The sequence below is a fragment of the Procambarus clarkii genome, chromosome 44 (assembly GCF_040958095.1).
Source record: "Procambarus clarkii isolate CNS0578487 chromosome 44, FALCON_Pclarkii_2.0, whole genome shotgun sequence".
Taxonomy (NCBI): domain Eukaryota; kingdom Metazoa; phylum Arthropoda; class Malacostraca; order Decapoda; family Cambaridae; genus Procambarus; species Procambarus clarkii.
Window position 1 is genome coordinate 35,441,627 of NC_091193.1, and position 15,806 is coordinate 35,457,432.

A 15,806-nucleotide genomic window follows, 5' to 3' on the forward strand; every position below is an offset into this window, starting at 1 on the left:
TTCATCAACCAACCTGTTATAATTACTGTTAGTTTCATTTGTTATTTTATGTTTGCCATGTATATTTCGTGTTCGAAACAGCAGAAAAATGCAGGTAAAATATATAAAATTAAATAAATTTTCAGGATTGGGCAATGTTACTCCAGTTTTGGGGTTCTTATGACATTGGTCATTTTCTCGAGCAGTAGAGCATTAATTGCTGACCTTATCACTTCACCTATTACCTTTATATTTTCCTTTAGTTATTGTTTCCTCAGAATATGTTTTAAAATATTCCATTGTTTTCAGTCACTTCTTACCTTCCTCAGCAGCGACATTGTTCGAGGGAGGAGGTGTGGGGCACTGGGGGTTGTTTTGACTTATTGCTAACAGCTTTGTTCACGAGGGTTACATGGAAGGTTGGACCCTCCCACCATACAACTATTTGTATAATTCATTGATTCGTGTAATGCATAACTTGATCTTGTATTAATATTAGACAGCTTATCATTCTCCTGGTAATATATAATGTTGGGGTCTAAGCTCGCGAGCTTTCTTACACGGAAGTGTGCTTCTTACTACCACAAAGTCTTCATGATGTTGGTTTCCTCAGTTGTTGCACTGTCTCTACGCTACTCGATGTTTAAAGGTAGTACACTCATTTCTCTGGTAGTTCTGGATGTACCGTTCGTATCATGCTAACTACTGTAAACGTTGTCAGTCTCACTCTGCCCGTTAGACACTGAATGTGCATGTTGTAGAGTGTCCATTTTGACTGGCAAGACATTCCAGATTTCAATTATTTGTTACAGTTTAACAGGTAGTAAAGATGTGTAGTGAGGTGGCAATTATCACCTTACAGAATGGAAGTGCATTTACCACTGAGACCATCACCCACAGTACCTGATACTCATATGTTTTACCAAGTGACAGTCATCTACACGACACCGCTCACCATTCCTGTCCTTCTGTACTACAGAGATTGATGGCATTCTCTACTTTTCATTTACATTAGAATTGAGCAAAATTTGACGGCAGGTCCAAAAGAAAATTTAGCATCGTTTCTGGCACAGAAAATAAGAATTTTCTAGATATTATTCTGTGGAAGCCAATAAGAGAACAAAAACACAAACTGATCTATGTCAAAGGTACCAGCTTCACCTGGTATTTTATCAATGAACAAATGATTAATAACACACTGGGAAAACATGATTTCTAATCATCCTGAAAATTAGGAGGAGCGCTACTGTAAATGGAAGAAAGAAGTTCTGATAGTAAGGTGCAGAACTTTGGTCTAGTTCCCATGAGTGAATCGTGTGTGGCCAATATGTAACCTGTGGCAGAGTTATCACCTTGCATTACAGTGCTAGAGGGGGAGGCCAGAGGTCGCAGTTAATGGTATTTTTTTTCCAATACACGACAGTCTGTCTCTCTAGTGGTTGCGGAATGCATTTTGAATGACTCAGTAGAACTCTAAGAAATGAATAGCATTTTTGGAGATAGGACCTATATGAACAGATTCTTTAGTAGCGGCATCTGTGAGTTAATTATAAGCAATACCAATATGGCTTGGGGACCCAGCACAATTCTACAATAATATACCTACCACAGAGGGGGAATAGCTTGTATAGGATTTGTTCAAAACATGATGGAAAGGGTTAACCCCCACACTGCACAGAGCAGGTTTAAGCACTAGATCAAAGGTGCGCAGAGTGCCTTAGGGCGCTCGTAGGTATAGCGTAGAATTAAAAAGTTCCACGTGGTTACTCGGGTATGAAATGGATGCCTGAGGCCTCCTGGTGGTGGGGAGCCCCAGGTTTAAGGTAGCAACCATGTCTGATGTATCATCTACTAGCTCCCGGTCTACGGTCAGCCGCTGTGTTGCAAAATGACTTTTAGGGGACAAAATAGAAGACATGTTGTTTGATGAACGACCGATTACTGATGATTTAGATTACAGCTCAGAGAAGTACTGTCATCATTTTCACCCCATTCATTCCTTCCTTAAGTAGTTAGGGTTAATCCCGTGGGTCTTCGCCCCCTTGTACTTGGGAGCCACTGCCCACCCTAGGGGCCCCCAGTCTACCAAGGGCTGGCCTTGAATTGCATCCCTGGCGAGTGGGGAAATCCAACCTCACCTCTGTTGCTCTCGGTCGGACTTGCCCACTGTGACACTGGAAGAATACACAGGTAAATCCTTAAATCTTTAAGTCAAGGTCGACAGCTGGGTGTTCATACTCGTGTCCCAGCAACTCTCCTCAGTGGTCTTATTTGTTATCACAAACCAAGGATTCAATGTCAGATGCAATGCAGTGCCACATAAATGGTCTACTCAAATAGCCCTAGAGACGAAGGCTCACTCAAACCCAGTATAAAAATTGATGATAAGTTTACCGAATAAAACTACACTGGATCCGCATAAAGAAGTGGAACTGTCAGATGGCGGCAGCACTCCTCACGCGCCTCTGGCAACACAGTCAGCTGGACGATTCAAAACTTCGATCCTGACCTCTTGAATCCAGCCCCTTCCTCTAGCTGCCCAAAATGTCACAGCACCCACACACATACATTAATATATATTACCTCATGTATATATGAATAACCTGGCACCTAGCCTAACGCTACCACCCTGGCAGTAATAATAAAGACAATGCTCACGACATGAATGATATCCTAGCTCACCTAGACCAAGGGGTAATGGAAGGGAATTTTTGTACCATAACTCTTTCTACTACATAGTCGACATATCCTCTGGCGAGGATAGCTTAGGTCTACGGTCCTAGCGTTTGGTCCTCCGTTGATTAGGGTCCTTTACACACAAAGTCATCAGCCGACTTGTAGATGCGCGTCCTAGCCGTACTCACTATGCAGGCAGGTCCTCCTCCTCCTCCTCCTGAGGTACTGGAGACAGGTCCCTGTGCACGCCGTCTTCTTCCTTCCACACTAGCACTGTAGACAAACTTACAGTTTGGTTCAATGTCTCCTTCTCAGTCTTCCAGTGGACTTGACCACGGGCACAGCAGCTCGCCTAATGCGTTTGAACGTGGCCCGTGGGGTTGAGGGGGTGTCCTCCCGACGTTCACCTCTGCCGCAGACTATCAGTAAAAGTGCTCTTGGCGCTCTAACACCAGCCAAGCTCTGCTTCCATGTACTTCACAGGAATCAGATAATCTCCCATGACGTCTGCGGTACTAATGCGGCTGCTTGAGTCCACTGGATGGGGCTTCCTAGCCTCCAAATTGGGACCTCACTCCAGCGTTTCTGCTCTCGATGACGGGCTGTGACACACTATGCCCGTAGCGCCGGACCGCTCAGAGCCCTCCACCTTGTGATGTCACGCATCCCGAGTGCTCCTCGTCATTGGTCTATATTGTCACGTGACCCAACCTGGCGTCAGAATCAACTAGCGGCAGGCGTCACGCTCCTTTGGCGGGAAGTGGAAAGCCTCGACGCCATTTTGTAACACCAAAAGGGCGTAAGCTACTAGTGAAACCAAACTAAATCGGCTAATTCATTGCCAACACGATAACTTTCTATACCTTTATATATATCAAAATGTTCTCTGAGCATCAGAGAACGTGCAAATCGTAGAGATATGACTCTTGATACCGGGACAGGAAAGACATAGGGGTGGGACACCATCACAATACCTAATACAGGGGTCTGACACGAGTGATGGGGAGTATGCGGTGGATGATGTCGAGAGTGTGTACAGTACACGCACCTCGACCGGCCTCCCAAGCTGCCCTGGGTCAACACCACTAGAGTTACCATCACCATCTGTCACCGGACGTAAGTCTACTGGGTGATACTACATGTTATGAGTAATTTTCTGGATTCAATGCCATAGACTCAGATACAAGCAGTGATGATGAACTGAATACAAGGGGGATATGGTGTTACTATGCGGAGTTTTGCTGCCCCAGCACAAGCACTGCCCCTGCCCAAGGCAGCGCCAGCATCTCACGCGGCCTGACGACAATGTGTCCTCGTCATCAGGTGTTTGCGGTAGGCCTGTACTATGCAAAACAGTCTAATCTCCTGGCATGCCCACGCGCAGCTCTAGCACAAGACGTAGTAGCCGTGGTGTTGGCACCCGTGCTGGTGGTGATCGTGCTGCTGTTGACCGTGGTGTTGGCACCAAAACCAAAAAGACGAGTGTAATTGTTTGGCAGGATTGTGAGAATTTTGTCACACAAATTCCAGCATTTGATTATACAGATGTTGGTGTGATACCCTTATTCCCCTATACTAATGAGGATATGCCTGAAATTGATTATTTAATGGCATATTTCGATCAACCATTCATGGACCATCTCGTTGCAGAGACAAACCAATACGCTCTGGAATTCATTGACTCTGGAATTTTACCTGCCTCTGGATTGACACGTTGGAAAGACACGACTATTGAGGAAATGTATGTGATTTTAGCGTTGACCATGATGATGAGACATGCTGATAAACACATGATCCAGGATTTTTGGAATAAAGACAGCCTTATTCCTACCTCCTTATTCTACAGGGACATGTCTCGTGATAGGTTCCTGTTGCTTCTCAGGTGCCTCAACTTTGAGAACAATGCTAAGGAAGACAGACACGACGGACTGTGGAAAGTGCGGAAGATATTTAGTGAATTGAGAGGAAAGTTTCGTGACTATTTTGTACCAGTACAGAGTGTCTTGACTGATGAATCGCTAATCCTCTTCAAGGGACAACTCACGTTCACGCAGTACATTCCATCAAAGCGGCACCAGATGAACAAATCCACAAGGGCAGTGACGAGGATTCGAACCTACGTCCGAGAGCATCCCAGACGCTACCTTAATCGACTGAGCTACGACATGGTAGTTGTGTACAGCAACTTACATGTCGAAATGGACAAGATCCACACGGCTTCTCAAGCAGCGTCGTGAAAACACTCATGGAACCGTTTCTGAACAAGGGGCATATCCTCTTCACAGACAACTATTATACCAGCGCCTTGCTAACCAGAGTCCTCCTTGTCCACAACACCGGCGAATGTGGCACTGTCAAGGCCCACAGGAGGGAAATGCTAGTGTTTGGCATTGGTATTGCAGTGGCTGATTGCCAACTGAGAAAGTGTGATAAAATATTTTCAGTGTGCTGGAGGGACAGACGCGTGGTGAATATGTTGACAACTATTCACAACGGTGTCATGTTGGACAATTATTCACTTTGCAACCTTGTTGCAAAGTGAACTTTGCAACAAAGTTGCTAATGTATAAACCTGATTGTGTCATTGATTACAATGTAAATATGCGGTTTGTAGATAAATGTGAAATGATGGTTGGTGCCGTCAAGTGCATGAGAAAATCTGTGAAGTGGATAAAGAAATTGTTTTCCACCTCGTTGACGTTGCAGTGCTGAACTGTTTCAACACGTATCTCGTGAAATATGGCAGGAGACAACCTATCCGTACATTCAGTGTTGCTCTAGTGTCACAACTAATGGTGAGGTATGGGTGGAGGGCAATGTTGTGCCGCATGGGGGTGCCAGCAACAAGGCCTCACTCAGTTCCAGACAGACTCAGGGGTAAAGAATACCTTGCTGTACACAAGCTTGGTTATATGACAAGCAAAGGAACACGAGAAAAGGGTAAACATCCCTGCGTTGTTTGCAAGAACACGCAATGTAGGGAACAGAAGCGAAGATCCATCTGCACTTGGAGCGTTGAGTGCAAGGTCGCCTTGTGATCTGTTGACTGCTTCAGTGATTATCACACACTTACGCAATTCTAAGTGTGTTGACAGAAATTGAAATAAGTTTATTGAGGTAAAATACACACAAAGGGATGAGGTAGCTCAAGCTATTCTCACCCCGTTTGTGTTGACAGTGATGTATATAGTCTGTGATAGTGTACAGTGTGTTAAACAAGTTGCAAATGTAAATAATTGAACATATAATATAGAAAATATGAACAATATTTGTGGACACATTTGTGATACATGTAACACATTTTCTTTGAACAGAACGGATGTTCTATTTCCTGAATATTGTAAACCTGTTCAATATATATAGAATTAGCCAGAAAAAAAGAAATGCATTTGTAAATGTACAGAAAAAATGATCATAAAATTATTTGCGGCAACTCGCGCTTGTTGAATCTGGTGCACGACTGCCTGCGGGAGGCTACGGAACGGACAACCACTAAGCTGTGACGGCACCCAACATTTTCTGGACACCGCCGCGGCTAAAGAAAGTACATTTGTGCAATATTTTCAACATATATGTGATCAGGGGAGGGTATTTAACAATTTTCGAAGAAAAAATAATTTTGTCAAAGAATTTCTTTTCTGCGCACAGCGGGAATATCATATTTTAAGACAGCGCAGCACGGTGGTTAAAGAACTCCAGAGCCACATAGGACCTGCGAGAATCAGCTTAAAAACAAATGAACCTTTCTTCATAAATAGGAACTGGCATGTATACGAGAACACATTTTGTGTAAAATTAGCGAAATTGCATGAAGTTCAGCAGTAACATGAAATCGCTTACAGAGGATGGCGGCACTAAAAAGTTTGATAAGGAAAAATAACTGAGCAGCCAGAGTTTTCAGCAGACTTTGACTCTTCCGTAAAATGAACAGTAGCAAGTGAATGGCAGATAAACTGTTAGAAGAAAGATTATTTCATAATTGTAGAAAGACTCTCATGAGATATGCCTATACCGATCACGGATCTTAAAACGACGCAACACCGGTTGCCTGAGTAGTTTAGGGATGCTGATTCCATGCCGTTGTGCACCTTTAATATTTTCTTCTAAGAGAATGCTCTGGATTGGAGGAGGATGAAAGGAACCAGAGCAAAATAAAGATTTGGGATGGGACGGGGGGAAGGAATGGTGCCCAACCACTTGTGGACGGTCGGGGATTGAACGCCGACCTGCATGTAGCGAGACCGTCGCTCTACCGTCCAGCCCAAGTGGTTGGACATGGGTCGATGGAGAACCCAATGAATATGTGAAACAGCTAGAGTCTAGTTTAGATGGCATTAGAGAGCATAAACAAAAACTCGTTCACTATCTGCAAGTCCCCCTTCCTCCCCTCTAACAAGATATAGGTAAGGTAAGACCTTGAGAGCAAGGACCCAGAGATAATTGACATAGGACGACCAAGACAGGTTGAAGTAAGGGTCGAAAAACTTTGCATACATGCTGGTGAGAGTAGCATGGAAGGAGAGGTGTTGGTGAGAGTAGCATTTATGGAGAGGAACTGGTGTTGCAGGTGAGATAAGGTGAAACGTTATCTTCATCTAAGGTGCTGTTGCTACTGATAACTTGTATAACTTTTTAAATGTTTCAACTCTGTAGTCATTGACCTCCTATGAGTACCGGCAAAACCTAATTCAGGTGTAAAAACCTGATTGACAGTGGCCTTGACGTTAGTATTAACAATGGACTGTCGCTAAATTGGAAAAAATTGGTTGCTGACTTTATATGATGAAATATCACAATTTTGTTTGTGTTTTAGATGAATTAATTATTTATCAGACTAAATGAGAAATATAAGTTGGAGTGTTTGTACGCAGGAAACATTTCTTATTTCAGAACATTTTAAAACCGAAATTTTAAATTTATATCAAGTTTAAATTTCATCACATCAATGTTGTATGCGAATTTGTAAAGATGATAATTAAACGTTCAAACATAAGGTCTTAAAAATAAATAGTTGAATGATTAAACGTAAACGGTTTTAAATGTTAATGCTATTCATTTAAATTTTGGAATTATTAGATTTATAAACTTAATTGAATTCTGATGAGATAAAGAAAAAGAGAGAAAAAAAAGAGACAGAGTTTGAGAAAAAAAAAGTGATAGTGAAAGAGTTGGAGAAAAAGTAAAAGTGAGAGAGAGAAGAGAGGAGATGGAGGGAGAGAGAGAAAGAGTTTGACAAAAAGAAAATGACCAGACCACGTGGGAGCGTAGTGTCACGAGGCCAATGTTTACATATATGAATCTAGGTATACTTGGACTATAGTGAACAGTGATACAGTAAATTAGTGAATGGTAACACAACAGACATAAGGAAACAGTGACTGATGGCACTTAGTGGACAGAGAAATATCCACGTGGAGTGACGACGGATCCCCTGATGGACCTCGACATAAGAACATCATTATATTCTCGCCTAGTTTGTGTGAACAGAACAACTTGGCTGGTAGGTACAGCTTCTAAGTCAGTTATCTGGTGTTCAGAGGGAGGAAAAATATAATAAATATCTTTTCAGTGTATCATATATAATTAAAATCTCAAAGTGGCTCATTCCGGGTGGAAGTCGACACAAAAAGGTCACTCGTGACATCCACACAAACACACACACACAACCAATCGCACACACAAACACGCACACACACACACACACACATGATGGTTTAATCAGAGATGTAGGCTAGCTAAGCAGCAAAGTAAAAGGGCATGGAGAAACTATAGGAATAACAGGACACTGGAGAGCAGAGAAAGATACCAGAATGTCAGGATGAGAAGAGAGGCAGAAAGACAATACGAAAATGACATCGCAAGCAAGGCAAAGACTCAGCCTAAATTGTTGCCTAGCCACATCAGGAGAAAAACAACAGATAAGGAACAGGTTATGCAATTAAGGATAGGGGCGGAAGGATTCACTACAAATGACAAGGAAGTGTGTGAGGAATTGAGTAAGAAATTCCAGGAGTTCTTCACCTTAGAGCAAGGAGAAATTCCAGAGGTAAGTGTGGGAATAGCTAACCAGGAACCACTGGAAGAGTTTGAGATTACCAGCGGGGAAGTAAGGAAGTGTTTACTAGAGTTGGATGTGACAAAGGCTATAAGCCCAGATGGAATCTCCCCCTGGGTTCTAAAGGAAGGAGCAGGAGAACTGTGCCTACCACTCTCCATAGTGTATAACAAATCACTGGCAAAAGGGGAACTGCCAGATATTTGGAAAGCAGCTAACGTAGTCCCGATATACAAGAAAGGGGATAGACAGGAGGCACTGAACTACAGGCCTGTGTCCCTAACCTGCATACCATGCAAGCTGATGGAGAAGATTGTGCGAAAAAAACTAGTGGAGCATCTGGAGCGAAGGAACTTTGTAACACACCATCAACATGGTTTCAGAGATGGCAGCTCCTGTCTCACAGGGTTACTTGAATTCTACAACCAGGCAACAAATATAAGGCAAGAAAGAGAAGGGTGGGCCGACTGCATATTTTAGGTTTGTCAGAAAGCCTTTGATACAGTGCCACACAAGAGGCTAGTGCGAAAGTTGGAGACGCAGGCTGGAGTGAAAGGGAAGGTACTCTGGTGGATAGAGGAGTACCTAAGCAACAGGAGACAACGAGTCTGTGTGAGGGGTGAGGTCTCAGATTGGCGAGACGTTACAAGTGGAGTCCCGCAGGGGTCAGTCCTTGGACCTATACTGTTTCTGGTATATGTAAATGATCTCCCAGAGGGTATAGATTCGTTCCTCTCAATGTTTGCCGACGATACAAAAATTATGAGGAGGATTGAAACAGAGGATGATAGTAGGCGGCTACAAGATGATCTAGATAGACTGAGTGAATGGTCCAACAAATGGCTGTTGAAGTTCAACCCGAGTAAATGCAAAGTAATGAAACTAGGCAGTGGAAACAAGAGGCCAGACACAGGATACAGAATAGGAGATGAAGTACTTAATGAAACAGAGAGAAAGATCTAGGAGTTGATATCACACCAAACCTGTCTCCTGAAGCCCACATAAAGAGAATAACGTCTGCGGCATATGCGAGGCTGGCTAACATCAGAACGGCGTTCAGGAACCTGTGTAAGGAATCATTCAGAATCTTGTACACAACATATGTAAGACCAATCCTGGAGTATGCGGCCCCAGCATGGAGCCCGTACCTTGTCAAGCACAAGACGAAGCTGGAAAAAGTCCAAAGGTATGCTACAAGACTAGTCCCAGAACTAAGAGGCATGAGTTATGAGGAAAGGCTGTGGGAAATGCACCTTACGACACTGGAAGACAGAAGAGTAAGGGGGACATGATCAAAACCTACAAAATCCTCAGGGGAATCGACCGGGTAAACAAGGATGAGCTATTCAACACTGGAGGAACGCGAACAAGGGGACACAGGTGGAAGCTGAGTACCCAAATGAGCCACATAGACATTAGAAAGAACTTTTTCAGTGTCAGAGTAGTTAGTAAATGGAGTGCACTAGGAAGTGATGTGGTGGAGGCTGACTCCATACACAGTTTCAAATGTAGATATGATAGAGCCCAGTAGGCTCAGGAATCTGTACACTAGTTGATTGACGGTTGAGAGGCGGGACCAAAGAGCCAGAGCTCAACCCCCGCAAGCACAATTAGGTGAGTACACACACACACACACACATAATAAATATCTTGTTAAAAATTCTGTGGCCCGGGTTCGGTTCCCGGATCAGGCACAAACAAATGGGCATAGTTTCTTTCACCCTGATGTACCTGTTACCTAGCAGTAACTCTTAGTCTCCTCCACACCCACTCCTAGTCTCCTCTACACTCACAACCAGTCTTCTCCACACTCACTTTTAGTCTCCTCTGTTACCTATCGTTCGTTACGGCTCGAAACCCTAACAACAGCATGGACCTTAATTATCTAGGGCTACTACAAACTGCTGTTCTCAAGAGCGGGTCACTAGTGTAACCCCATGATAAGTACAACGCAACGTTATAAATTTCTCCCGTAGGACTGAAGAAATAGACATATAACTTTATATATATATATATATATATATATATTAACAATATAATCAATATTATATCAAGTATAGATGGACCACTATTAAAGTAAAATCAAAATACTGTCTCTCCCAAAATAAAAATCTACTACATGACACAACAACAAGTAATCAGACTTATCTCCCACATGTTATTCCTTCTGGTCCCTTGAAGCTACTAACTACTCGGCTGTCGCTACCCATAATCCTCTCCCCCTCTGCCTCATCCAGGATGAGGGATGGAAAATACAGACTTTTTAATATTTAAAACTAATTGAACAACCACTTGTTCTCAAAACACATAAGAATGCAAATTAAATATAATAGTTACTTTCAAAATATATAAGTTACAATGCCACCTGCTTAATTACAGTAAATTAACACAATATACTTAAAGTAAAAGTGACATCTGGAACTCCCATAACTGAACAGGTCCAGCAATTCTAATTTCCCGAATCTAACAGGTATTAGACGTGTGAAGAGCCACCGCGCTCCTGTCACCACTGACATTGCCACACCACACGATAATTTACCAAAATATAATATGTGTACATATATGATGAAATGGAACAGAATAAGTTTATTTTAAATTTATATACGTATCCAGCTAGGAGTACGTAACACTTCCACCTCCAAGAAAAAAATTGCAATGAATTGAAGATCAATGGCATTTTTTCCAAAGTAAAATGTATGACACTTGAGATTTATGGTATTAAGTACACCAAACATGTAAAAGTAATAAGAACACATTTCTGGACAAAAATGAAAACACTCCAAATATATTCTTACAGGAAACTCAGAAATTTCAGTGTTATGACTATGTTCTACAAATGTTTCACTGTAGTATGCAAATTTATCTCTCCAGGGTACTATCTCATTTATTTCACTTTGTTTCAGATCATATTTCACACACCTATCAACAACATTATCATGAATAGAATTGTCAATAAAGGTAGCTGCTTTCACACAGTTATCACGGCAATTTATCTTTCTATCTATTTCTACTATTTCTCTAAGATCATTCCCGTATTTCCATGTTATCCCTTTTTCACATGGTGAATTTTTCCAAGACAGATTCCATTTTCCATTACTCCCTTTTTCTGGAGCTGAACTGCTTAATTGAAGCTGACTGGATGTACAGTAGATTTGGGACTTCTCCTGGGTATGCTCTGACAAAGACATCTGCTCTTCATCACTCTTGATCCTCCACACCTATTCCACGCGAGAGTATGTGGAACACATACTCTCGCCCAATGGATACTAAAATTAGAGAAATTAACATTAAACCTCACAATTATGTATAAAACTTTCCCATTCATAGAACCTTCCGAAACACAACACAACAACTTAGCAAACCTTTGACCTTCAAACCAAGAAATACAACCCAAGATAAGTGCAAAGGCTACCTGATCGAACTGACTCAGATGATCCATAAGGAACACAGAAATCAATTTCCTCATAACTCTGTCATAACGACCAGTGAAAGAAAACAGGCATATGCCTAGGCACCATATCTCAATCATAACTCCGAAGACAAGTTCACACCCTCTGATGGTGAACTTGAACACAACACACACTTTCATCAACCGTCTAGTCTTCCAAGGGACTAAATACAACATGCCAAAAACTTGACAACCCTCACCATCACTTCCCAAGTGATTTACGTCTGATGACAAACAATCAACCAAGAAGTTTAAGGGTCTTAACATCTTGAAGATGCACAGCAGATCACCTGGGAAACCCCCAAGGACAATCTGAAACCCTTTACAATGATTAACACTAGGTAGGATAACTTTATCCCCCAACTTGAAATTCACACCTGAAGCCTCAAACATCTGCTCCCCAGTTTGATTTAATCCTTCACCATCATTATGATGCTGAAAGTCAACTCCAATATGACTCTGAAAGTCAACACCACACTTAAGTGGAACATACACTTTTATCACTCGTGCATCAAAATAAACTGGATCTGAATATAGAGACACTGCTCTAGTATAACTCACCACTTCCTCAGAACAACTGGATGCACAACCTACTTGAGTAAACTCTCTCTGCTCAACCTCAAGGCTGGACAAAGATGTCCCACAGTCCATTACTTCACAAGAAAATGGCTCCTGCAGAATAAAAGTAGATTTCAACATCCTACACACACTCTGACTCATTTTACACAATGAGAAATACTTACTCCACATGTAATGAGAATCACAAACCATAAAACTCCGCAACTTAGATCCAATTGATACTTTACTACTCTCAATTACAGTAAATTAACACAATATACTTAAAGTAAAAGTGACATCTGGAACTCCCATAACTGAACAGGTCCAGCAATTCTAATTTCCCGAATCTAACAGGTATTAGACGTGTGAAGAGCCACCGCGCTCCTGTCACCACTGACATTGCCACACCACACGATAATTTACCAAAATATAATATGTGTACATATATGATGAAATGGAACAGAATAAGTTTATTTTAAATTTATATACGTATCCAGCTAGGAGTACGTAACACTTCCACCTCCAAGAAAAAAATTGCAATGAATTGAAGATCAATGGCATTTTTTCCAAAGTAAAATGTATGACACTTGAGATTTATGGTATTAAGTACACCAAACATGTAAAAGTAATAAGAACACATTTCTGGACAAAAATGAAAACACTCCAAATATATTCTTACAGGAAACTCAGAAATTTCAGTGTTATGACTATGTTCTACAAATGTTTCACTGTAGTATGCAAATTTATCTCTCCAGGGTACTATCTCATTTATTTCACTTTGTTTCAGATCATATTTCACACACCTATCAACAACATTATCATGAATAGAATTGTCAATAAAGGTAGCTGCTTTCACACAGTTATCACGGCAATTTATCTTTCTATCTATTTCTACTATTTCTCTAAGATCATTCCCGTATTTCCATGTTATCCCTTTTTCACATGGTGAATTTTTCCAAGACAGATTCCATTTTCCATTACTCCCTTTTTCTGGAGCTGAACTGCTTAATTGAAGCTGACTGGATGTACAGTAGATTTGGGACTTCTCCTGGGTATGCTCTGACAAAGACATCTGCTCTTCATCACTCTTGATCCTCCACACCTATTCCACGCGAGAGTATGTGGAACACATACTCTCGCCCAATGGATACTAAAATTAGAGAAATTAACATTAAACCTCACAATTATGTATAAAACTTTCCCATTCATAGAACCTTCCGAAACACAACACAACAACTTAGCAAACCTTTGACCTTCAAACCAAGAAATACAACCCAAGATAAGTGCAAAGGCTACCTGATCGAACTGACTCAGATGATCCATAAGGAACACAGAAATCAATTTCCTCATAACTCTGTCATAACGACCAGTGAAAGAAAACAGGCATATGCCTAGGCACCATATCTCAATCATAACTCCGAAGACAAGTTCACACCCTCTGATGGTGAACTTGAACACAACACACACTTTCATCAACCGTCTAGTCTTCCAAGGGACTAAATACAACATGCCAAAAACTTGACAACCCTCACCATCACTTCCCAAGTGATTTACGTCTGATGACAAACAATCAACCAAGAAGTTTAAGGGTCTTAACATCTTGAAGATGCACAGCAGATCACCTGGGAAACCCCCAAGGACAATCTGAAACCCTTTACAATGATTAACACTAGGTAGGATAACTTTATCCCCCAACTTGAAATTCACACCTGAAGCCTCAAACATCTGCTCCCCAGTTTGATTTAATCCTTCACCATCATTATGATGCTGAAAGTCAACTCCAATATGACTCTGAAAGTCAACACCACACTTAAGTGGAACATACACTTTTATCACTCGTGCATCAAAATAAACTGGATCTGAATATAGAGACACTGCTCTAGTATAACTCACCACTTCCTCAGAACAACTGGATGCACAACCTACTTGAGTAAACTCTCTCTGCTCAACCTCAAGGCTGGACAAAGATGTCCCACAGTCCATTACTTCACAAGAAAATGGCTCCTGCAGAATAAAAGTAGATTTCAACATCCTACACACACTCTGACTCATTTTACACAATGAGAAATACTTACTCCACATGTAATGAGAATCACAAACCATAAAACTCCGCAACTTAGATCCAATTGATACTTTACTACTCTCAATGGTTTTACCAAAATTTCCTCCCATGACTTCTGGAGCTGCCTGGAGTACTGTCTGCTCACAATCAATAATAACACTACCAAGCTGGGTCACATCCTCACAGACAACTGAAGAGGGAGGCTCAATGGTTCTCCATCTACTCGACAGAAGCTGATCCTCTGGCTGCTTTCCCACACTCTCCAGAACTGGATCTACAGTACAGACTGTCTCCTTGCTTCTCTCTGAAATCTTAGGGTCAGTTCTACTCAATGCACATAAATTAAGGGAATCTGAAGCGAGCGGGCAAGTAACAGGTAGTTTGACCTCCTCCCCTATACTATCACCTTGACTAGGGTGAGGCAGGGCCTCTACAACAGACTTACTCTCGACAACTGATTCTAAACTTGGAGTGAGCGGGAATACTTATGCCAACCCGACATCTTGTCCTAAACCGTTCACTTGGCTGGAATACAATAGTCGTGGATTTTAAGTTTCTCTCAACTCCTGGCACAACGTCCGTAGTGAGCGGGCAAGACAATGGTACATGGACATCCTTTCCCAATTTATTGGAATAAAGCAGAGTCATAGTATCAGGCTTACTCTCAACAACTAGGTCGGCCACACAGGAATCTGGAACAACCACATCCCACTTCTCCACTGAAGGGGTACTGGTTACTGGAACAAATGCTTGAGTAACAACATTAGAACTGACAACTGGATTTATAATAGTACTGACATCAGCACAGGTAGAATGGACAAAACCATCTTCTACAACAGGTTGTTCATTCATAGAACTAATTTCAGCACAGGCAGAATAAACATGGTCTGTAACTGGCTGTTTACACAAACGGGGATCAATCTCACCCACAACATGATTTATGGCCACATCATTACCCAATATAACATCCACACCTGGGATGGGCAACTGTGTACTAACACCCACAATGCATAAACTTGGTGTAATGG

General features: G+C 41.8%; 1 protein-coding gene across 1 annotated transcript; it reads left to right on the plus strand.

Moving 5' to 3' along the window:
• The first annotated feature begins 4,025 nt into the window (after window positions 1–4,025).
• Window positions 4,026–4,892, plus strand: LOC138350223 (piggyBac transposable element-derived protein 4-like). The gene has a single exon (XM_069300572.1). The coding sequence runs from the start codon at window positions 4,026–4,028 to the stop codon at window positions 4,890–4,892; it is 867 nt and encodes a 288-aa protein (XP_069156673.1).
• Window positions 4,893–15,806: the final 10,914 nt, after the last annotated feature.